Raw genomic sequence first — 24574 nt, 5'->3', positions numbered from 1 at the left:
CAGGTCACAACCCTTACAAGTGCACACCAACTGTTGAGGGTTATCAAAGTATTCCACCTCTTCCCTCACTTTTCGGTAATGTCCATATAATTTGCCATGAGCTTGTTACTACAGTCATGGGGGAGCAGACAGCTAAGGGGCCGCAGAGCCTCTTGTGGATGATGCTACTCCGCAGTAGAAGCTAAGCACATAAGGACAATGCATGTCCGTTTCATATGCTTAGCTTCTACTTTGGAGTAGTATCCACTTACACCAGGGGTTCCCAAACGTTTTTGGACCGCGAACCCCACCGTGTCACAAACAAAGTTATGTAATCAACAGCCAATGTTTACTTTTTTCATTTGGGCTAGGACAATATTACAAATCAGTCTGACAGTACTTTTTACTATTTCAATCTGAAGGAAGCATTTTTTGGGGGGGAATACATCATCAAGGTCAATCATTTTTCCTGACGATATGACCTGTTAGGTTCTAAACAAACAGAGTAAAAACTGAAACGGATGACTAGGAAAAGCTCAAACCAAGTTTATTCCCCCACTGGGTCAAACGTCAAACAGCCGCAAAGACAAAAACATGTTTACACAAGCACATATCTTTATAACCTCGTACTAGGAGGCGTCACCTCCTTGCATATCTAGACAGCCAACATCACTGTTGCTAGTCAGGAACTGAATTGGTTCCTCTCACTGGTGTAGTTATGGCCCGCCTCCTACTAGAACCTTTGTAGGCATGCAAGTCTGCGTGTGTGACAGGACTATTCCTTCTCACTTCATCTGACCTCGGGCCGAATTTCTCACTCCTCCCTAATCCACAGCTGTCCTACTTTACCACTGACTGAAACCAGACTGTTGCCCTTTGCCTCCCTCCATAGGACCCACTGATTAACTTTCCATCCACCTAGTTCTTATCCGCTATTTACCCAAACATATACATTCATTGTACATGTAAAGTCATCAATAATTTATAGTATGTAACATGAAGAAGTATATTTCAATCTAGAATCCAACATATCTGACCAAGGAAACTGCTTGTGTAATGGTGCGATTAAATTGTTAAATTCCTGCATAAAATTGGTATTATGCCACCTCCTGGTGGATTAGTGTGTTTACATTCTCTAATACACTCAGTGATAAAAGTATGGGATTCTGGGTAATCCACAGCAAATTTATGGAGAATTGCTGTGGGTGAGTTGAAAATGGAATGGTCCTGAGATAGAAATGTACAAAGTTGACATTACATCATAAAATCCACATTTTACATGAGCAATTTATGTTATTAGCAACTAATGTTGTTGGTTTGGCGTCAAATAAGCCACTCTTTATATGTTATTTGCCATGTGGGTTTTATGCTAGTTAAAGTTCCCTCTTTGAAGTTGGTATCTAACTGGAGAATGCATCTTCTTTAGGAGTGCTGTTTATATTCCGTCTACTACTCATCATTCATCCATACTGTGTGTGTGTCCCATGATCGCAGCTTTGGAAATAAAATAACTATCCATCCATTACTCCTTCCTGTGTTGACTCACGGACTTGAGGGGCGGGACCAGGAAGGTCACACTTGCCCTACAAGCACACACTCTCCTTGTCCTACTTCTTGTAGATCTGAAAGAACTGGATAGGTATTAATAAATAATAATGACTGCATCTTGACCTCTGATAGGCTAAGGGGATCCTTCTTACAGATCGGCCTAGGGGCTAACGATGACAGGGCTTTAAACAGCCGAGCAAAGCCGTCTGATCCCGCAAGCTTCAGTCTGCTGTTTACAAGGCTACTTTAAAAACAGGCCATATTGACAGGTGTTTCCTCAGCTTCCTCCACCACAGTGATCTCCTCAACACATTTGGACGGCAGGACCTGAGGGACAAACGGTGCAAACCAGAAGGAGAGGAGTTTTGTTAGCTCCACAAGAGAGGGAATATGATAGTTTACAAAAGTAAACATAAATGTTTCTGCTCTGTGCGTGTGTTTATTCACCTGAAGTAGGTCGTCTCTCTCCAAGAGGTGTTTAATCTTCAGTGGGGGACCAGGGATGGGGGGAAACAGACGTTCCCTGAACACACACACACCACAGTCATTCAGGGAATCACACCACTAATACCATGGCGTTATATCATTACATTTAAACCGTATACTGTTTTCATATTGTTCTTGCCAGTTACTGTTCAACCACACAGGAATTTGTCTTCCCCTTTCTGTTGTTTTCTAAGAATAAATGGGTGTTTTCCACCTCTTGTTGGAAGGAAGTTCTGTTTTCACTGTGAAAATGTGTGCGGTCTGTAGACAGATGCTAAAATCTAACACCTCTGCCCTTATTCTATTAATACGTTGTCGTCTTCTCTCTATCTTTCTCTGGGTGTCTATTTTTTGTAAATGTTTCGTTTCTCTCTGGTCCCTCCCATTCTCTCGGTTTCCTTCTCTCTTTCTCAGTCGCTCTCCGTTTCTCTCTGCTGCTCTGTCGCTCTCTGTCGCTGCTCCGCTTCTCTCTGCTTCTCTTTACTCTCTCAGTTTCTCAGTTGCTCTCTTTCTCAGTTTCTCAGTTGCTCTCTTTCTCAGTTGCTCGCTCTGCTCTCTCTCGTTGGAAGGAAGTGCAGTGTCACTGTGAAAATGTGTGCGGTCTGTAGACAGAAGCTAGAATCTAACACCTCTGCACTTACTCTATTAATACGTTGTCTTAATGTCAGTGTCTCTGTCTCTCTGCGTCTCTCTGCGTCTCTCTGCGCCCTCTGCGTCTCTTTGCACGCTCGCGGCCTCTGAGCAAAGAGACTGTGCTCTCTCAGCATCTCTCTGCTCTCAGTGGCTCTGCGTCTCTGCTCTCAGTGGCTCTCAGCGGCTCTTTGCTCTCAGGGTCCCTTTGCTCTCAGGGTCCCTTTGCTCTCAGGGTCCCTTTGCTCTCAGGGTCTCTGCGTCCCTTTGCTCTCAGGGTCTCTGCGTCCCTTTGCTCTCAGGGTCTCTGCGTCCCTTTGCTCTCAGGGTCTCTGCGTCCCTTTGCTCTCAGGGTCTCTGCGTCTCTTTGCTCGCTCTGCGTCTCTTTGCTCGCGGCCTCTGAGCAAAGAGACTGTGCTCTCTCAGCGTCTCTCTGCTCTCAGTGTCTGCGTCTCTCTGCTCTCAGTGGCTCTGCGTCTCTCTGCTCTCAGTGGCTCAGCGTCTCTCTGCTCTCAGTGGCTCTGCGTCTCTCTGCTCTCAGTGGCTCTGCGTCTCTCTGCTCTCAGTGGCTCTGCGTCTCTCTGCTCTCAGTGGCTCTGCGTCTCTCTGCTCTCAGTGGCTCTGCGTCTCTCTGCTCTCAGTGGCTCTGCGTCTCTTTGCTCGCTCTGCGTCTCTTTGCTCGCTCTGCGTCTCTTTGCTCGCTCTGCGTCTCTTTGCTCGCTCTGCGTCTCTCTGCTCTCAGTGGCTCTGCGTCTCTCTGCTCTCAGTGGCTCTGCGTCTCTCTGCTCTCAGTGGCTCTGCGTCTCTCTGCTCTCAGTGGCTCTGCGTCTCTCTGCTCTCAGTGGCTCTGCGTCTCTCTGCTCTCAGTGGCTCTGCGTCTCTCTGCTCTCAGTGGCTCTGCGTCTCTCTGCTCTCAGTGGCTCTGCGTCTCTCTGCTCGCTCTGCGTCTCTTTGCTCGCTCTGCGTCTCTTTGCTCGCTCTGCGTCTCTTTGCTCGCTCTGCGTCTCTTTGCTCGCTCTGCGTCTCTTTGCTCGCTCTGCGTCTCTCTGCTCGCTCTGCGTCTCTCTGCTCGCTCTGCGTCTCTCTGCTCGCTCTGCGTCTCTCTGCTCTCAGTGGCTCTGCGTCTCTCTGCTCTCAGTGGCTCTGCGTCTCTCTGCTCTCAGTGGCTCTGCGTCTCTCTGCTCTCAGTGGCTCTGCGTCTCTCTGCTCTCAGTGGCTCTGCGTCTCTCTGCTCTCAGTGGCTCTGCGTCTCTCTGCTCTCAGTGGCTCTGCGTCTCTCTGCTCTCAGTGGCTCTGCGTCTCTTTGCTCGCTCTGCGTCTCTTTGCTCGCTCTGCGTCTCTTTGCTCGCTCTGCGTCTCTTTGCTCGCTCTGCGTCTCTTTGCTCGCTCTGCGTCTCTTTGCTCGCTCTGCGTCTCTTTGCTCGCTCTGCGTCTCTTTGCTCGCTCTGCGTCTCTTTGCTCGCTCTGCGTCTCTTTGCTCGCTCTGCGTCTCTTTGCTCGCTCTGCGTCTCTTTGCTCGCTCTGCGTCTCTTTGCTCGCTCTGCGTCTCTTTGCTCGCTCTGCGTCTCTTTGCTCGCTCTGCGTCTCTTTGCTCGCTCTGCGTCTCTTTGCTCTCAGTGGCTCTGCGTCTCTTTGCTCTCAGTGTCTGTGTCTCTTTGCTCTCAGTGGCTCTGCGTCTCTCTGCTCTCAGTGTCTGTGTCTCTTTGCTCTCTGTGTCTCCTCCCTCCCCATGAACCCAACAGAATACCTCTGGAGTCTGATCAGCAGCAGCAGAGCCAGGAGGATCATGGGTATCCCCAGAGTGATGCCAACAACAACAGTGTTCAGATGATTGTGTGATTCAGACGGGGCCACCGCTGCACACACACACACACACAGCAGTGTAAATATAAACCAACAGAAAAGACTGCTCAATCAAATTTTAAAAAAATATTAAAAATAGATTAGAGGTCGACCGATGAATTAATTAGGGCCGATTTCAAGTTTTCACAATAAATCGGTAATCGGCATTTGTGGACGCCGATTATGGCAGATTACATTGCACTCCACGAGGAGACTACGTGGCAGGCTGACCACCTGTTACGCGAGTGCAGCAAGGAGCCAAGGTAAGTTGCTGGCTAGCATTAAACGTATCTTATAAAAAAAAACAATCAATCTTAACATAATCACTAGTTAACTAGTTGATGATATTACTAGTTTAACTAGCTTGTCCAGCGTTGCATATAATCAATAGGGTGCCTGTTTATCATCGAATCACAGCCTACTTCGCCAAAAGGATGATGATTTAAAAGTGCATTCGCGGGAAAAAAAGCACACTCTTTGCACCAATGTACCTAACCATAAGGCACTGATGTTTAAAATCAATACACAAGTATATTTTTTAAAACCTGCATATTCAGTTAAAATAAATTCATGTTAGCAGGCAATATTAACTAGGGAAATTGTGTCACTTCTCTTGTGTTCAGTGCAAGCAGAGTCAGGGTAGATGCAGCCGTTTGGGCCGCCTGGCTCGTTGCGAACTGTGTGAAGACCATTTCTTCCGAACAAAGACCGTAATTGATTTGCAAGAATTGTACATAATTATGACATAACATTGAAGGTTGTGCAATGTAACAGGAATATTTAGACTTATGGATGCCACCCGTTCGATAAAATACGGAACGGTTCCGTATTTCACTGAAAGAATAAACGTTTTGTTTTCGAAATGATAGTTTCCGGATTTTACCATATTTATGACCAAAGGCTCGTATTTCTGTGTGTTTATTATATTATAATTAAGTCTATGATTTGATATTTGATAGAGCAGTCTGACTGAGCGGTGGTAGGCAGCAGCAGTCTCGTAAGCATTCATTCAAACAGCACTTCCTGCGTTTGCCAGCAGCTCTTCCCAATGCTTGAAGCACAGTGCTGTTTATGACTTCAAGCCTATCAACTCCCGAGATTAGGCTGGCAATACTATAGTGCCTATAAGAAGATCCAATAGTCAAAGGTATATGAAATACAAATGGTATAGAGAGAAATAGTCCTATAATATCAATAATAACTACAACCTAAAACTTCTTAACTAGGAATATTGAAGACTCATGTTAAAAGGAACCACCAGCTTTCATATGTTCTCATGTTCTGAGCAAGGAACTTAAACGTTAGCTTTCTTACATGGCACATATTGCACTTTTACTATCTTCTCCAACACTGTTTTTGCATTATTTTAACCAATTTGAACGTTTCGTTATTTATTTGAGACTAAATCCATTTTATTTATGTATTATATTAAGTTAAAATAAAAGTTAATTCAGTATTGTTGGAATTGTCATTGTTACAAATATATATAAAAATCGTATATCGGCTTTTTTTGGTCCTCCAATTATCGGTATCGGCGTTGAAAAATCATAAACGGTCGACCTCTAATCCAGATGTCATTATAATATTGATGACTGCGGACTCACTGATGATGTTGCTCCAGCTGCTCCAGTGTTCAGATCCTCTGCAGTCACTATTCTTCCTCACCCTCATCTTCACGTCGTACCGTTGTGTGTGGTCCAGGTTGGTCTCATTGTATGTCAGTCCCTCTGTAAAGCTCCTCACCTCACAAGACACATATACAAATAGCCTCTTAATAAAAACAGGGCCACCACTGAGTTAAACAACTCTCTGGTATACTCATCTATTTTTTTACTTAACACTTATTTTTCTTAAAACTCCATTGTTGGTTAAGGGCTTATAAGTAAGCTTTTCACTGTAAGGTCTAAACCTGTTTGCCAAATACAGTTTGATTTGATAGTATTACCAGGTCATTGATCTGGAGCTGGTAGCGGAAGCATCTAGGTGTGGTGCTGGACGGGAGACCCCACTGCACCAGCAGACCCTCCTCTCTGACCCAGGCAGTGATGTTGGGGGGCGGGCGCAGTACTTCAATATCTATGGTGTCCATTTTATTGGTGTAGATGCAGCACACGTCAGGGCGTGACACTTTGAAAGTCAGACTCAAAGAGGTGACGCCGTCACCCACACTGCCTTGGCAGACAGCAGACACATCTCGAACCACACCGCCAGGCCATCCCTGGGCTCCCTGGCCTCCCATGACCTCAGAGACACAGTCCACACTGGAGATTCTCTCATTGTTCCTACACACACTGATATTCACACACACACACACACACACACACACACACACACACACACACACACACACAAGCACTTATAGCAGACACCTTAATTAAAGGTGGGTGTCATGTACTAAAATTAGATTACAATTTTATTATACTGTAAAAGGGTAGATGCACAGTAATAACCAATAAATTGACAAGCTTCTACTATCACATTAAATAATTGTTGCTAAGCCTTTCATTTTCTGTGTGTCTTGGATATTGTGGGAGGGGCTTACGAGACAGAGGCAGAGGCAGAGGATTGGCTGTCATTGGAGAGACCATGGAATTTCCAGGAGCAGTTGAGTTGATTGGTTGGGTAGATAAGACAGAGGGGCAGTCCACCTAGAGTTACAGCAGGGGTGTCAAACTCATTTTCACCGAGGGCCACATCAGCATAATGGCTGTCCTCAAAGGGCCAGATGAAACTTATAAATGTAATCGAATGTAATGTAAAATAAATGTAACTCCTCCTTAATGTTAAATAACTCATTATTTATTATAACTTATTCAAGTGACAATTACAGTTGCATAGAAAATATATGTTTGCTTGTAGCTCTAACATAAATCCTTTTAAATTTTGTCAGCTTATGAAAACCCACATAACTCCATTAATGAAGGATCAAACTGTCCAAGTGAATAAAGAAAAATAACATAAAACTTAGCTGCAAAGAACATGTATGACACATGTAGCATTTTACAAAAAAAGGCTGCACACAGCCGTGCACCCAACTGATGGTTTGATGACAACAATTTGTCTGCATACACACATAAACCTGCAAACATTAAATAATTACTACAGCAGCTACACATAAATAATATGTAATCAACTAAAAATACCAAAATAAAGGTTGACTCAGTTCACAACTATATTGGTCAAGTTTTTCGGTTAGTCTTTGATGAGGAGATGCTGCCTGTCCTTGAACACACCAAGTGGATTCTCTCTCTACTATCGATTGATCATGTTCTGAAAATGATAAACACAAAACAAAATGCAAGCACAATCATTAAATTGCACACAGTTTAACTGTTCTTCTTCTTGGTTGAATTACATTTTATTATATTTTAATTAAGTTTAAAAAAAAAATGCTTGCCTGTGTGTTTTCTGACCAGATGTCTGACACCGTTTTCCCGTTACCAGTGTGTCAATGTCTGGTTTTAGGTCCTGTGCTGAGGCAATGCGTAGAACAGCATGGAGGTTGTCATCCGTGAGGCGTGATCTGTGCTTGTTTTTGTTCAGATTCATTATGGAAAAAAACTGTTCGCACAGATAGGTGCTCCCAAACATGGACAGAACACGGGCAGCATGAAGTCGAAGCTGTGGCATCAAACCAGGAGGCAGCAGACGGTAAAAGTCCTGGATTGTAGCATCCTGAAACTTTGCTCTCAGGCCACTGTCGCTTTGAAGCTCAATTAGCTCCATCTGAAGGTGTTGGGGTGCAGTGCAGACATCGGTGGTGAAAGGATTGGCAAAGATGTCAAAGCCAGACTGTTGTGCTCTGAAGTCAGAGAAGCGCCGATCAAACTCAGTCTTTAACCAGCTCAGTTTGGTAGCCAACTGAGCACATGAAAAAGTCTCGGGAAATGAGGCTGACATGCTCTGACAAACAGGAAAGTGAACAAGATTGTCCTGTTTCACTTGCCACATCCATAAGTCCAATTTACGCTGGAAAGCCGTGATCGTGTCGGACATCTGCGTGATGACTTGTTTGCGTCCCTGCAGCTTCTGATTCAGCTGGGCGAGATGGTCGGTTATGTCACACAACACAGCAAAGTCACACATCCACTTTGGATCTGATAGTTCAGACATGAGTTTTCCTTTACTCTGCATAAAAAGAGCAATGTCTTTCCTGAGCTCGAAAAATCGCTTGAGGACTTTGCTCCTACTCAGCCACCGCACTTCTGTATGGTACAGCACATCCCCGTGTTCCGAGCCCATCTCCAGCAAAAACTGCTGGAACTGACGGTGATTCAGGCCACGCGCCCGAATGAAGTTCACTGTTTTCATGACTGTGGTCACAATGTCCTCCATCCCCAGCACCTTCCCACACAAAGCTTCTTGATGGATAATGCAATGATACGTTATCAAAGGCGTGTGACAGTTCATTTTTTGCATTTTCCCCTTCATTAGTCCAACCAAGCCCACTTTTCCTCCACACATTGCCGGTGCACCGTCTGTAGTTAATCCTACCAAGTTTTCCCACTGCAATGCATTTTTACTTACGGACTTCTCTACCGCATCAAAAATGTTCTGTCCCGTCGTGGTCCCATGCATTGCAGCCACATCCAACAGCTCCTCAGTGATAGAGAGGTCCGACTTTACGCCTCTAATAAAAATTGATAACTGCGCTGTGTCCGTGTTATCTGTGCTTTCATCAACAGCTAATGAAAAAGCTGTGTAGCTGCGTGTCTCCTCGGCCAGCTGTGTTGTAAGATTTTCTGCTAGTTCCTTCACTCGGTCGACGATGGTGTTTCTTGATAAACTGACATTTTTAAAAGTCTGTAACTGGTCGGGACACACCTGCTCACAGACCTTCAGCATGCACTGCTTCAAAAACGCTCCCTCTGAAAAAGACTTGGAAGCGTGGGCGATTTCTTCAGCCACAATGAAGCTAGCTTTCACCGCGGCCTCGTTTTTGGCTGTGGATTTCATGAACAAACTCTGCTGCGACCGCAGTTTGCCTTTTAATTCTTGGGCAATTTGTTGCTTTTCTTGAAGGCTAGCTTTAGCGTACTTAGCTCCGTGTTTGGTGTCAAAATGTCGACGCAGATTGTACTCTTTGACAACCGACACCGCCTCGTAACACAAAAGACATACCGGTCTTTCTCCTTGAAGCGCAAACAAGTATTCGCCTTCCCATCTTTCTTGAAACAGTCTTCCGTCTGCATCAACTTTTCTCTTTCTGGACATTTTGGGATCATTATTTATATCTCAATTCCACTCGTTGGCATGGACACTGCCGTGGCTAGCGTAGTCGAAAGGCATTGTGGGAATGTAGTTTTTGGTCAAAGCACGCTCTTAATTTATTTTTTGGTATTTATTTTTAGACACTCAACTTTTAAGCTCTCGCGGGCCACATAAAATGACCTGGCGGGCCACATCTGGCCCGCGGGCCTTGAGTTTGACACATGTGAGTTACAGAGAGGGTTCGGTGAGTGTGCATGCGTGTGTGAGTGTGTGTTTGGGTCTTTGTGCGTTTTGTCTTACTGGGTGATAGGTTGCAGGGGTGAACGGTGGTGTCATTGCTGGTGTCAATGTCAGTGTCTTCATAGTCCTCGTTGTCTTCATAGTCCTCGCTCTGAACCAGCTGCATAACACCATGAGAATCCCTCCGGTACACTCTCTGGCGCATCAGAGACAGAAAAAGAAAGTGCGAGTGAGATTCGTTTTTTTAAGAGACAAAGAGATTGTAAATCTAAAATGGTTTGAGAAAGGGCCATTAGAGACCACAGACTATCATAGTGATCTCACTTCTCTGTAATCCGTTTCGTCATCCTGACAGGGGTAGAAGGGAGGCGGTTCTTGGTTCTGGTCATCCAGCCCTATAGTAACCGTCCCAGCAGTCAACCCTTCTGTGCTCTCAGAGAAACTTGTTTCAGTCGTTTGAGTTACTGTCAGACAGAAACAGAAATAGAGCTCAGTATGGTCACACACTACAGGGTAACAGTTTTGGGGAAGCTACTCCGAAATCATAGTTACTCATAGTTACAATTACTTCACACTAGAAGTTAAGTTACGTTAAAGATACCCTTAGAAACTGACTGTACAAAACATGACAGACTGACCAGGTGAATCTGGGTGAAAGCTCTGATTCCTTTTTGATGTCACTTGTTAAATCCACCTCAAATCAGTGTAGATGAAGGGGATGAGATAGGTTAAAGAAGGATTTTAGGAAGGTGTTCTTAATGTTTTGTACACTCAGTGTAGTTTAATTAAGTAAAGCTACATTGAAAAAGCAGTTCACTACATCCAAGCTACTTTGGGAAAAAAATGATCATATCTAAATCTGAAATGTCATAGACTACAAAAACACATCACTCTGGAATCAGGTGTTAAATGTTTAATGCTGCCATTTATTTTATCTCAATATCAAATCATTTCTGGGTAACAATTAAGTACTTCAATTGAATTGAAAGCAATCACAGCAGTCAAAAAAAAAAAAAAAATAGCTTCTTAGTGAAGAGCAATTTCTCAAGCAATAATTTTGCTAGGAGTGTCTGGGAGTGGTCTGAGTGGGGAGGGGAAAACTGAAAACTAGGAGTGTCTGGGAGTGGTCTGAGTGGGGAGGGGAAAACTGAAAACTAGGAGTGTCTGGGAGTGGTCTGAGTGGGGAGGGGACAACTGAAAACTAGGAGTGTCTGGGAGTGGTCTGAGTGGGGAGGGGACAACTGAAAACTAGGAGTGTCTGGGAGTGGTCTGAGTGGGGAGGGGAAAACTGAAAACTAGGAGAGGTCTGGAACTCTTTCTTATTGGTCTATCAAACTCATTTAATGCATGTTGATGTCACCAGACAGGCCAAAACTCCATCCCACCAAAACAGGGACAAATTTCAGGTGGTCTTCTCAAACAAACAGCTCTTAATTTTCACAATTTCACAGTATTTTTTCATCCTCATATTGTGGAAATATATGTCAAACACAGGAAAATCACATTTGACTGCACTCGATCTTTAACAAAATGTGTAATTTGACCTATTATTAATAAAGACAAAAGCTGTTTCAAGTGAGAAATAGGCAGTTCTGAACCTGAAAAAGAAACAAAATTCTTGCCTATTTGCAACAACAACAAAAAAGTGTGTAGTTCCAATAGTTAGCTACTTCACTACATGGCAAAAAAAGTTAACTACTGAAAACACTACCATGATTTGAATTGATTGGAATTCAACTTCCACCAAGCTACTGCAAAATGTTGTTGAATTACTAGTTGATCTAAATGTAATTCGCTACTCCCCAACACTACAGGGTAAACGCATGTAAGGATGACACACACACATTCACATTATCACTCACCTTTCTCTGCTCTCCCAAGGGAATGCAGCACCACAGCACAGACCCAGAGGACCACCAGATATAGCCCCATTGCAAACCTGGGGGGGGGGGGGGGGGGGGGGGCAAACACACAGATATCACACCATGATTAAAACCTGACTACTTCAGCATCCTAACTCAGACCAGATGAGCTTATATGGTCATAACTGTCCTCCTATATTTGCTATTTTCAGTATTATGCCTCTCTGATCAGCTACCCAGGAAAGGGCTGAAAATAGCCCATATCGATATATGTTGCCTTAGAGATTATGTTAATGAAAATCAATAATTTGCTAACATCAGATAACATTTTTATTAGACACTTATGAGAGTTAATTAGATAATTAATTTAATGATACAGCAGTAGCAATACAAGGATATAACATCTACAGAAGAGACAGAAATGCTTATGAGGGAGGTGTTGCTGTATATATTCAGAGCCATATCTGTCACGCCCTGACTTTAGTTATATTTGTTTCCTGTTTTGTGTTGTTGCACCTTTCAGGACTGTTTCGATTTTCGTTGTTTCACTTTGTTATTTTGTATTTCGTGTTCAGTTATAATAAATTAACATGGACACTTACCACGCTGCGTTTTGGTCCGATCTTTCCTGTTCCTCAGATGAAGAAGATCGTTTCAATATCCCTGTAATGCTTAGAGAAGATCTTATGTCAAGTGTCATTGAAGTGTTGTGGTTGCTGGTTCACTTGGCACATCTAAAGCCTTTTCTTTTGGGGTGTTGCCATAGGCCACCAAGTGCTAACAGTCAGCTAACGGTCAGTATCTAATAATAATGTGTGAAATGCTTGATAGTGTATCTGATGTAAACAGAGAGGTCTACTTTCTTGGGGACCTGAATATTGACAGGTTTTCATCAAGCTGTCCGCTCAAGAGGAAGCTTCTCACTGTAACCAGTGCCTGTAATCTGGTTCAGGTTATTAATCAACCTACCAGGGTGTTTACAAACACTACAGGAACAAGATCATCCAGATGTATCGATCACATTTTCACTAATGCTGTAGAACTTTGTTCTTAAGCTGTATCCGTACCCATTGGATGCAGTGATCACAATTATAGTGGCTATATCCAGGAAATGTCACGACTTCCCCCGAAGGTGGCTCCCCTGCCTGTTCGGGTGGCGCTCGGCGGTCGTCGTCGCCGGTCTACTAGCCGCCACCGATCCCTTTTTCCTTTTCTGTTAGTTTAGTCTTATTAGTTGCACCTGTTCCTTTTTGTGTTTCTTGATTTTGGTCTATTTAAGCCTGTTAGGCCCGCTTATATTTTTGCGGGATTATTTTGTGTTCTCTATTGTTTGTGGATGTGTTTTTCTCTGGATCGTTTACCCTGTGTTCTGGGTTGGTCAGTGTGTATGCGCCCTGTGTTTGGCATGACCGTTTTTACCGGAGAATTAAATTAACAATATTATTGAACCCTCTGCTCTCTGCGCCTGACTCCTACCTTCCACTCCTAGTAACCCGTGACAGGAAAGCCAAAGTTCCAACAGCTGGGCCTAAAATAGTGTATAAGAGATCATAAAAAAGATTCTGCTGTGACTTACGTGGATGATGTTAATATTTTTTTGTCTGATCCACTTGATGAATTTATGAAATTGCTTCTTCCAGTTATTGATAAACATGCACCTGTTAAGAAACTGACTGTTAGAACTGTTAAGGCTCCATTGATTGACGAGGAATTGAAAAACTGTATGATTGAAAGAGATGGGGCAAAAGGAGTGGCTAATAAGTCTGGCTGCACATCTGATTGGCTTACTTACTGCAAATGGAGAATTTGTGACTAAACTCAAAAAGAAGAAACTGTTCTATGAAGCCAAGATCAATGGTATAAAGAATAATGGAAAAACTTGAGTACTTTAAATGAAATTATGGGCAAAAAGACAAATTCAACCCCATCTTTCATCAAATCAGATGGCTTATTCGTCACAAAACCTTTTGATGTTGCCAATTATTTGAATGATTATTTAATTGGCAAAGTGGGCAAACTTAGGCAGGAAATGCCAACAACGAACAGTGAGCAATTGTATTCATGCATAAAAAATACAAATAATGAAAGAAAAGCATTGCAAGTTTTTGAATTTTGTAAAGTTAAATGTGGGAGAGGTGGAAAAATTATTGTTATCAATCAATAATGACAAACCTGGCATTGACAACTTAGATGGACAGCTACTGAGGATGGTAGCTGGGTTCAGCCACTCCTGTCATATTTTTAATCTGAGCCTAGAGGAAAGGCTTTGTCCTCAGGCCTGGAGGGAAGCCAAAGTAATTCCGCTACCCAAGAGTGGTAAAGCGGCCTTTACTGGTTCTAACAGCAGACCTATAAGCTTGCTGCCAGCTCTTAGCAAACTGTTAACCAAATACAATGCTATATCTCTGTAAACAAATTAAGACTTTCAGCATGCTTATAGAGAAGGGCACTCAACATGTACTGCACAGACAAACTGCCGATGATTAGTTGAAAGAAATTGATAAGATTGTGGGAGCTGTACTGTTAGATTTCAGTGCAGCCTTTGATATTATTGACCATAACCTGTTGTTGAAAGAACTTGTGCTATGGCTTTTCAACCTCTGCCATAATGTGGATTCAGAGCATTCTTTAATGAAAGCTTCTCTAATGTCAAACATGTAAAGTGTGGTTAACGGCAGGGCAGCTCTAGGCCCTCTTTTCTATTTTTACCAATGACCTGCCACTGGCATTAAACAAAGCATGCGTGTCCATGTATGCTGATGATTCAACCACATACACATCAGCAACCACAGCGAATGAAGTCACTGAAACCCTTAACAAAGAGTTGCAGTCTGTTTTGGAATGGGTGGCCAGTAATAAACTGGTCCTGAACATTTCTAAAAAATAAATGTATGAACCAAGATGGCGTAGAAGTGGGGATGTCTGTTTTGATTGTCTTGTCCCATCCCTTGTATATATCGAGAGAGAGAGAGAGAGAGAGAGAGAGAGAGAGAGAGAGAGAGAGAGAGAGAGAGAGAGGCCCTTCATCCGGATAGTCAAATAATTCCATCAGATAATTCCTGGGCTTCAATTACCTCTTTTGACAATTGGCCTGGACTCTTTGCTGCCGACATGGAGCCCCGCCGATCCATCACGATTGGTCTGCCGACATAACTGTCCGAGGGGGTTTTTCAACAAACTCTCCCGTAGCGACATCTCCCTGAGGCCCATCTGCTAGCCTGCTGTTAGCCCCGGCCTGCTAGCTGTCTGAATCGCCGTGCCTCCAGCTCCCCTAGCTACTCACTGGACCCTTTGATCACTCGGCTACACATGCCTCTCCCTAATGTCAATATGCCTTGTCTATTGCTGTTTTGGTTAGACATTTTTGTCTTATATCACTGTAGAGCCTCCAGCCCTGCTCAATATTCCTTAGAAAGCCCTTATGTTCCACCCCCCACACATGCGGTGACCGCACCTGGCTTAAATGGTGCCTCTAGAGACAAAACCTCTCTCATCACCACTCAATGCCTAGGCTTACCTCCACTGTGCTCACATCCTACCATACCTTTGTCTGTACATTATGCCTTGAATCTATTCTTTCGCGCCCAGAAACCTGCTCCTTTACTCTCTGTTCCGAACGCACTAGACGAACAGTTTTTTTAGCCTTTAGCCGTACTCTTATCCTACTCTTCCTTTTTTCCTTTGGTGATGTAGCGGTTAACCCAGGCCCTGCAGCCCCCAGCTTCACTCCCATTTCCCAGGCGCTCTCATTTGTTGACTTCTGTAACCGTAAAAGCATTGGTTTCATGTATGTTAACATTAGAAGCCTCCTCCCTAAGTTTGTTTTATTCACTGCTTTAGCACACTCCGCCAACTTGGATGTCCTAGCTGTGTCTGAATCCTGGCTTAGGAAGGCCACCAAAACCCCAGAAATGTCCATCCCTAACTATAACATTTTCCAACAAGATAGAACTGCCAAAGGGGGCGGAGTTGCAATCTACTGCAGAGATAGCCTGCAGAGTTCTGTCTTACTATCCAGGTCTGTGCCCAAACAATTTGAGCTTCTACTTTTAAAAATCCACCTTTACAGAAACAAGTCTCTCACCGTTGCCGCTTGTTTATAGGCCCCCAGTTGTGCCCTGGACAACATTTGTGAATTGATCGCCCCCCATCTATCTTCAGAGTTCGTACTGTTAGGTGACCTAAACTGGGACATGCTTAACACCCCGGCAGCCCTACAATCTAAGCTAGATGCCCTCAATCTCACACAAATCATCAAGGAACCCTAAATCTGTAACCATACCCTCATAGATATCATCCTGACCAACCTGCCCTCTAAATACACCTCTGCTGTCTTCAACCAGGATCTCAGCAATCACTGCCTCATTGCCTGCGTGCGTAATGGGTCCAGGGTCAAATGACCACCCCTCATCACTGTCAAACGCTCCCTAAAACACTTCAGCGAGCAGGCCTTTCTAATCGACCTGGCCCGGGTATTCTGGAAGGATATTAACCTCATCCCGTCAGTAGAGGATGCCTGGTTGCGCTTCAAAAGTGCTTTCCTCTACATCTTAAATAAGTATGCCCCATTCAAAAAATGTATAATTAAGAACAGATATAACCCTTGGTTCACTCCAGACTTGACTGCCCTTGACCAGCACAAAACATCCTGTGGCGTTCTGCATTAGCATCAAATAGCCCCCGCGATACGCAACTTTTCAGGGAAGTCAGGAACCAATATACTAAGTCAGTTAGGAAAGCTAAGGATAGCTTTTTCAAACAGAAATTTGCTTGCTGTAGCACTAATTACAAAAAGTTTTGGGTCACTGTAAAGTCGGTGGAGAATAAGAGCACCTCCTCCCAGCTCCCAGCTGCCCACTGCACTGAGGATAGGAAACACTGTCACCACCGATAAATATACGATCATCGATAATTTCAATAAGCATTTTTCCACAGCTGGCCATGCTTTCCACCTGGCTACCCCTACCCTGGCCAACATCTCAGCACCCCCTTAAGTGACTTGCACCCCCGCCCCGCTTCTCCTTCACCCAAATCCAGCTGATGTTCAATCTGGACCCTCTCTTTGTAAAATGATCAGAAGAAATTGTTGCAACCCCTATTACTAGCCTATTCAACCTCTCTTTTGTAAGGTCTGAGATCCCCAAAGATTGGAAAGCTGCCGCGGTCATCCCTCTCTTCAAAGGGGGAGACACTCTAGACCCAAACTGTTATAGACCTATATCTATCCTACCCTGCCTTTCTAAAATCTTCGAAAGCCAATTTAACAAAAAGATCACCGACCATTTCGAATCCCATCGTACCTTCTCCACTATGCAATCTGGTTTCCGAGCTGGTCACGGGTGCACCTCAGCCACGCTCAAGGTCCTAAACGATATCATAACCTTCATCGATAAAAGACAGTACTGTGCAGCCTTCTTGATCGACCTGGCCAAGGCTTTCAACTCTGTCAATCACCGCATCCTTATCGGCAGACTCAATAGCCTTGGCTTCTCAAATGACTGCCTCGCCTGGCTCACCAACTACTTCTCAGAGTTCAGTGTGTCAAATCAGGGGGGGCCTGTTGTCTGGACCTCTGGCAGTCTCTATGGGGGGGCCACAGTGTTCAATTCTCGGGCCGACTCATTTCTCTGTATATATCAATGATGTCGCTCTAGCTGCTGGTGATTCTCTGATCCACCTCTACGCAGACGACACCATTCTGTATACATCTGGCCCTTCTTTGGACATTGTGCTAACAAACCTCCAAACGAGCTTCAAAGCCATACAACACTCCTTCCGTGGCCTCCAACTGCTCTTAAATGCAAGTAAAACTAAGTGCATGCTCTTCAACCGATTGCTGCCCGCACCCTCCAACCTGACTAGCATCACTACTCTGGACGGTTCTGACCTAGAATATGTGGACACCTACAAATACCTAGGTGTCTGGTTAGACTGTAAACTCTCCTTCCAGACTCACACTAAGCATCTCCAATCCAAAATGAAATCTAGAATCGGTTTCCTATTTCGCAACAAAGCCTCCTTCACTCATGCCACCAAACATACCCTCGTAAAACTGACTTTCCTACCAATCCTGGACTGCGGCGATGTCATTTACAAAATAGCCCCTGGATGTAGTCTATCACAGTGCCATCCGTTTTATCACCAAAGCCCCATATACTACCCACCACTGCGACCTGTATGCTCTCGTTGGCTGGCCCTCACTACATATCTGTCGCGAAACCCACTGGCTCCAGGTCATCTATAAGTCTTTGCTAGGTAAAGCCCCGCCTTATCTCAGCTCACTGGTCACCATAGCAACACCCACCCGTTGCACTCGCTCCAGCAGGTATATTTCACTGGTCATCTCCAAAGCCAACACTTCCAGTTCTTTGCTGCCAATGACTGGAACAAATTGCAAAAATCACTGAAGCTGGAGTCTTATATCTCCCTCTCTAACTAAGCATCAGCTGTCTGAGGAGCTTACCGATCACTGTACCTGTACACAGCCAATCTGTAAATAGCACACCCGACTACCTCAACCCCATATTATTACTTACCTTCTTGCTCTTTTGCACCCCAGTATCTCTACTTGCACATCATCAATTGCACATTCTATCACTCCAGTATTAATGCTAAGTTGTAATTATTTTCGCCTCAGGGCCTATGTATTGCCTGCCTCCCTACTCTTCTACATTTGCACACAGATTTTTCTATTTTTTATTGACTGCATGTTTGTTTATGTGTAACTCTGTTTTGTTTTTTTTGTCGCACTGATTTGCTTTATCTTGGCCAGGTCGCAGATGTAAATGAGAACTTGTTCTCAACTGGCCTACCTGGTTAAATAATGGTGAAATAAAAAATGTATTTAAAAAAATTGTATTTGGTACAAATGATTCCTTAAGTTCAAGACCTCAGCTAAATCTGGTAATGAATGGTGTGGCTGTTGAACAAGTTGAGACTAAATTACTTGGCGTTACCTTAGATTGTAAACTGTCATGGTCAAAACATATAGATTCAATGGTTATAAAGATGGGGAGGGGTCTGACCGTAATAAAGAGATGCTCTGCTTTTTTGACACCACACTCCAAAAAGCAAGTCCTGCAGGCTCTAGTTTGGTCTAATTTTGATTATTGTCCAGTCGTGTGGTCCTTTGCTGCAAGGAAAGACCTAGTTAAGCTGCAGCTGGCCCAGAACAGAGCGGCACGTTTTGCTCTTAATTGTAATCAGAGGGCTGATAGAAATACTACGCATGCCAGTCTCTTGGCTAAGAGTTGAGACTGTTTCTTATAAAAAATAAGTGATGCAGTCAATGTGTTGAAAACCCCAAATTGTTTGCATAGTCAACTTACACACAGCTCTGACACACTTATCCCACCGGCGGTCTTTTCACAGTTCCCAAATCTAGAACAAATTCAAGAAAGCATACAGTATTATATAGATCCCTTATTGCATGGAACTTCCTTCCATCTCATATTGCTCAAATAAACAGCAAACCTGGTTAAAACAGATAAAGCAACACCTTGCGGCACAACATCTCTCCCCTGTTTGACGTAGATAGTTTGTGTGTATGAATTGATATGTAGGCTACGTGTGCCTTTTTAAAAATGTATGTAGTTTTGTCCTTGAGCTGTTCTTGTCTAATGATGTTCTGTATTATGTCATTCTGTATTATGTTTCATATTTGTGTGGACCCCAGGAAGAGTAGCTGCTTCTTTTGCAACAGCTAATGGGGATCCTAATAAAATCAAATAAAAACTCAAGGCACATCAGAACTTCAAAATTTAGAGGGCCACACATGTTTTACTTATTTCTACCAGGTTTAGGAGTGTTGCCTGGAGTCGTTCTTTAATCATGTCATTCCATGGGCTTTAAAGCTTCTGGTAGAGGCTTCTCTGAGGTATAGATCTAAGACACCGGTGCCCCCTGTATATAGCCCCGCTGTTGTTATTTACTGGTGCTCTTTCATTATTTTCTTTCTTAAAACTGCATTTCATTGTAAGGAATGACTGTTGTATTCGGTACATGTAACAAATATAATTCGATTTTGAAGACCAGCTTAACTACATGAAATCCTTCCCCTATCCAGTACAAACCAGACTGACCTTGGATCAGCATCTAAGGGAAACTTGATGATATACACACATGGGTTTTAGACAGTTGAGAAACACAAAACACTAAATTGTCCCCTTAACATTTGACATATCAAAAGTTCAAAACAGCACAAGACATGTTAGGCTTAAGTGTTAATAAAGTAGAGAGGTTAGAATGATGGTCTCATATCAAGATAAAAGTAAAATACCGTTGTGTTTCACTGAGTATCTTCCTTGGTCTGGTCTTGATGCCGTCTAGCGTCAGCAGAAAGATTGTTGGCACACACACTGACTGCCTCTGGAGGGATATGTGACATTACTCATTACTGGAAAGTTGATAGACAGGAAACTACAACCAGTGGGGTATTATGTAGAAATACTTTGAAGTACAACGTCAGTAGTTTTTTGTGGCATCTGTACTTTACCATTTATATTTTTGACAACTTTTACTTCACTACATTCCTAAAGAAAATATTGTGCTTTCTATTACATAAAAAAGTACACGTTACATTTTGAATGCTTATCAGGACAGGAAAATGGTCTAATTCACACATTTAAAGTGAAAATCCCTGGTCATCCCTACTGCATCTGATCTGGTGGACTCACTAAACACAAATGCTTTGTTTGTAAATGATGTGTTAGTGTGCCCCTGGCTATCCGTAAATTTAAAAAACTAGAATATTGTGCGTCTGGTTTGCTTAATATAAGGAATTTGAAATGATTTATACTTTTGATACTTAAGTATATTCAAAACAAAATGTATTTTCAGCAAACTTAACATATTTGTATGAACATAACAAGATTCAACATCTGAGACATAAACTGAACAAGTTCCACAGAAATATGAATAATGTGTCCCTGAACAAAGGGGGGGTCAAAATCAAAAGTAACAGTCAGTATCTGTTGTGGCCACCAGCTGCATTAAGTACTGCAGTGCATCTCCTCTTAATGGACTGCACCAGGTTTGCCAGTTCTTGCTGTGAGATGTTACCTCCCTCTTTCACCATGGCACCTGCAAGTTCCAGGATATTTCTGGGGGGGGAATGGCCCTAGCCCTCACCCTCCGATCCAACAGGTCCCAGACGTGCTCAATGGGATTGAGATCTGGGCTCTTCGCTGGCCATGGCAGAACACTGACATTCTTGTCTTGCAGGAAATCATGCACAGAACGAGCAGTATGGCTGGTGGCATTGTCATGCTGAAGAGTCATGTCAGGATGAGCCTGCAGGAAGGGTACCACATGAGGGAGGAGGATGTCTTCCTTGTAACGCACAGCGTTGAGATTGCCTACAATGACAACAAGCTCAATCCGATGATGCTGTGACACACCGCCCCAGACCATGACGGACCCCCCACCTCCAAATCGATCCTGCTCCAGAGTACAGGCCTCAGTGTAACGCTCATTCCTTCAACGATAAATGCGAATCCGACATCACCCCTGTTGAGACAAAATCACGACTCGTCAGTGAAGAGCACTTTTTGCCAGTCCTGTCTGGTGCAGCGACGGTGGGTTTGTGCCCATAGGCGATGTTGTTGCGTGATGTCTGGTGAGGACCTGCCTTACAACAGGCCTACAAGCCCTCAGTCCAGCCTCTCTCAACCTACTGCAGACAGTCTGAGCACTGATGGAGGGATTGTGCGTTCCTGGTGTAACTCGGGCAGTTGCTGTTGCCATCCTGTACCTGTCCCGCAGATGTGATGTTTGGATTTCCCGATCCTGTGCAGGTTTTGCCACCCTCGAGGACGATCAGCTGTCTGTCCTATCTCCCTGTAGCTCTGTCTTAGGCGTCTCACAGTACGGACATTGCAATTTATTGCCCTGGCCACATCTGCAGTCCTCATGCCTCCTTGCAGCATGCCTAAGGCACGTTCACGCAGATGATCAAGGACCCTGGGCATATTTATTTTGGTGTTTTTCAGAGTCAGTAGAAAGGCCTCTTTAGTGTCCTAGGTTTTCATAACTGTGACCTTAATTGCCTACTGTTTGTAAGCTGTTAGTGTCTTAACGACAGTTCCACAGGTGCATGATCATAAATTGTTTATGGTTCATTTAACAAGCATGGGAAACAGTGTTTAAACCCTATGAACTATGCAAATGAACTAACAGGTTATAGAGCAAATTACAATTATCACAACACACAGGTTTCATTTTTTTCCTGGATTGGCTTCCCCAGTGATTTTACCCACGCACCTCTGCTGGAAGTAGGCCTAGCCTACCCACTGCTCTGTGACAGGACCGATGAAAGCTATTTTTTCACCAAGATCCATACTGTAGCCTATGTAGCCTTTTGCTTTCACCTATCCAACTACGTCACGTCAGTGGTTACTTCAAAAATGGAGGAAGAAGGGTACAAAAGAACGTTATAGAAATTCAGTAAGATCTCAAATGTTGGATGATGTGCGTATTGTTCTCTAGGTATTATTGAAGCACTGTTGGAGGTAGAAACACAAGCACTTCACTGCACCTGCAAGAACATCAAAATCTGTGTACACGACCAATCAACTTTGATTTGGTTATGAACAATGCTTGTTTTTAATTCAATTAGGCCTACATTAAGGCCTAAGGTATTAGGCTTAGTATTTACACTGACTAAAAATATAAACTCAACATGTAATGTCTTGGTTTCATGAGCTGAAATAATAGATCCCAGAAATGTTTCATACGCACATAAAAGCTTATTTCTCTCAAATGTTGTGCATTAATGAGTTTCAATCCCAATTAGTGAGCATTTCTCCTTTGCCAAGATAAGCCACTAAGGTCACTAAAATGTGCAGTTGTCACCACACAACGCCACAGACTTCTCAAGTTGAGGGAGCTTGCAATTGGCATGCTGACTGCAGGAATGTCCACCAGAGCAGTTGCCAGGGAATTTAATGTTCATCTCTCTACCATAAGCCACCTCCAGTGTCATTTTTCAGAATTTGGCACTACATCCCACCAGCATCACAACCGCTGACCATGTGTATGGCGTTGTGTGGGTGAACGTTTTGCCTATGTCAACGTTGTAAACAGAGAACCCCATCGTGGCGGTGGGGTTATAGTATGGGCAGGCATAAACTATGGACAACAAACAGAATTGCATTTTATTGGTGGCAATTTGAATGCAAAGAGATACCATGATGAGATTCCACAAGGGGCACTTGAGAAGACTCATTAGACCATATGCCTACTGGTAAAATTCACGAGGGGGTACTTCAGGGGTATTCCGAGCAAAGCAAAGTGTACTTGGTGGTAAAGTAACCAAAAAAAGGTTGGGAAGCACTTGCACAGACCACCAGGGAAACCTTGCATATTATGGAGAAAAGTGACAGAATATACAGCATCTTTACACTACGTACGCAAAGTTATTAGTTGCGTGATGACGACTTTGTCCGATTGGACTGTACCTAAATTAAGGTACTCAAAGGTGGCTTTTCTGAAGAAAGCGCACGGCGAGCAAATCCCTCTACAGTAGCGGTGTGGGTAAAATCACCGGGGAAGTCAATCCATGAAAGAAAAGCCATATTACAACCTATGTTGTGATAATTGCTCTATAACCCGGTAGTTCCGCCATATTTTCATAATTCCCTGTGTCGTTTTATTGTCTCGGCCTTATGCCTAAATATCACGGAGACAATAAAACGACACAGGGAATTCTGAAAAGATGGCGGACTGAACACGGTAGATCACCTCGAGAAAAAAAACGTTATATTCCATATCGGTAAATTAGACTAAATATTAACACTTCACAAACGGGTGGGTTATAACCTTCAATCTGGATAAGATCACAAAACAAATAAGGCTAGAGAAAAATATCGACAAATATTACGAAAACAAGCAACAACCAAACATGACGGATAGTAAAACAGGGGAACCAATCCCGAAAAGAAAACAAGACTCTTCGACAGATACAGACGATTTAATATTTTCACCACCGGGAATGGTAAGGGTGGAAACCGATCTGTTAAAAGTCAATAAATGACAAACTGGGCATACTTGAATTAGTCAGTTAGTTAAAGGAGTTGAAGGCAAGCATCGAGATGAGTGACGAAAAAGCTGCTACATTGGAGAAAGATATAAACAAGCTAAAAGTGACAGTCAATAAGATTGAAACCGATGTTAATAAACTTAAAAATGATAAAAATCTTTCTGAGAGAAGCCATACTTGACAGACTAGATCCATGAGAGAAATCAGGTACTTACTGGTGGTATCCAATAGAAAGAAGAAGTTCCTGAAGGTGTAGGGAGTTCCTCATGCCCCGTGTTCACTAGCAGATGGTACCCGCTTCCCATTCACCTTTGGGCGGCGTGGGAGGTGGTGAAAAAATATAAACTTTTCCCAACTTTTAATGCAAATCACCAGCGGTGAAATAAGTATAGCCAGTTATAATAAATGGTGAAATAAGTATAGCCAGTTGTAATTGTAATGGCTTAGCAGATAATTAGAAAAGGCGGTCAGTATTTAACTGGCTAAAATAGAAAGAATATAATAAATATTGTTTACAGGAAGCTCATTCAACAATTTTTGAAAACATTTTGTTGAAAAAGGACTGGGGGGGGCGAAAAATATTTCTCCCATGGGCAAAGAAATTCAAAAGTGGTGATGATATTAATAAACAGTAATTTTGATCCAAATGTGCAAATTGTCCAAACAGATCCTCAAGGTAGATGGATGATTTTAAATATGTTATTGGCCATAAACAGATATGGCTTATTAACCTATACAG

At 43.3% G+C, this 24574-nt stretch overlaps 2 protein-coding genes across 7 annotated transcripts; both read right to left on the bottom strand.

Moving 5' to 3' along the window:
- Positions 1 to 509: 509 nt before the first annotated feature.
- On the bottom strand, positions 510 to 24156 carry LOC129824275 (uncharacterized). 6 transcript variants are annotated; one of them, XM_055883805.1, is made up of 13 exons: positions 24051 to 24156; positions 20077 to 20163; positions 19127 to 19178; positions 12401 to 12426; positions 11799 to 11875; positions 10261 to 10400; positions 9997 to 10132; positions 7028 to 7133; positions 6431 to 6776; positions 6090 to 6228; positions 4391 to 4499; positions 1975 to 2050; positions 510 to 1854 (listed from the first exon to the last, which is right to left on the bottom strand). In XM_055883805.1, exons 1-13 carry the CDS (start codon positions 24101 to 24103, stop codon positions 1774 to 1776), a joined length of 1428 nt encoding a protein of 475 aa, XP_055739780.1. In that variant the 5' UTR covers positions 24104 to 24156; the 3' UTR covers positions 510 to 1773. The 6 variants fall into 6 exon arrangements, with proteins under 6 accessions (XP_055739780.1, XP_055739781.1, XP_055739784.1 ...); XM_055883806.1 differs by lacking the exon at positions 24051 to 24156 and adding an exon at positions 13375 to 13456 and having other exon boundaries at positions 20077 to 20112; XM_055883809.1 differs by lacking the exon at positions 24051 to 24156 and having other exon boundaries at positions 12401 to 12461; positions 20077 to 20114.
- Positions 7263 to 9964, bottom strand: LOC129824274 (general transcription factor II-I repeat domain-containing protein 2B-like). Its single transcript, XM_055883804.1, has 2 exons — positions 7883 to 9964; positions 7263 to 7755 (listed from the first exon to the last, which is right to left on the bottom strand). Exons 1-2 carry the CDS (start codon positions 9697 to 9699, stop codon positions 7749 to 7751), a joined length of 1824 nt encoding a protein of 607 aa, XP_055739779.1. The 5' UTR covers positions 9700 to 9964; the 3' UTR covers positions 7263 to 7748.
- Positions 24157 to 24574: the final 418 nt, after the last annotated feature.

Source organism: Salvelinus fontinalis, chromosome 26 (assembly GCF_029448725.1).
Source record: "Salvelinus fontinalis isolate EN_2023a chromosome 26, ASM2944872v1, whole genome shotgun sequence".
NCBI lineage: Eukaryota > Metazoa > Chordata > Actinopteri > Salmoniformes > Salmonidae > Salvelinus > Salvelinus fontinalis.
Note: the sequence above shows the minus strand (reverse complement) of the source record. Positions and strands in the feature narration are given on the sequence as shown.

Bases quoted from the DNA above. Each gene is read 5' to 3' on its own strand.
- LOC129824275 (XM_055883805.1), bottom strand. From the start codon at position 24,103: ATGAGGAACTCCCTACACCTTCAGGAACTTCTTCTTTCTATTGGATAC. The intron at 20,164-24,050 runs GTAAGTACCTGA...ATCCCTCCAGAG, and splicing joins CTTTCTATTGGATACCACCA to GCAGTCAGTGTGTGTGCCAA. The intron at 6,777-7,027 runs GTAAGCCCCTCC...TGTGAATATCAG, and splicing joins TCTGCCTCTGCCTCTGTCTC to TGTGTGTAGGAACAATGAGA.
- LOC129824274 (XM_055883804.1), bottom strand. From the start codon at position 9,699: ATGTCCAGAAAGAGAAAAGTTGATGCAGACGGAAGACTGTTTCAAGAA.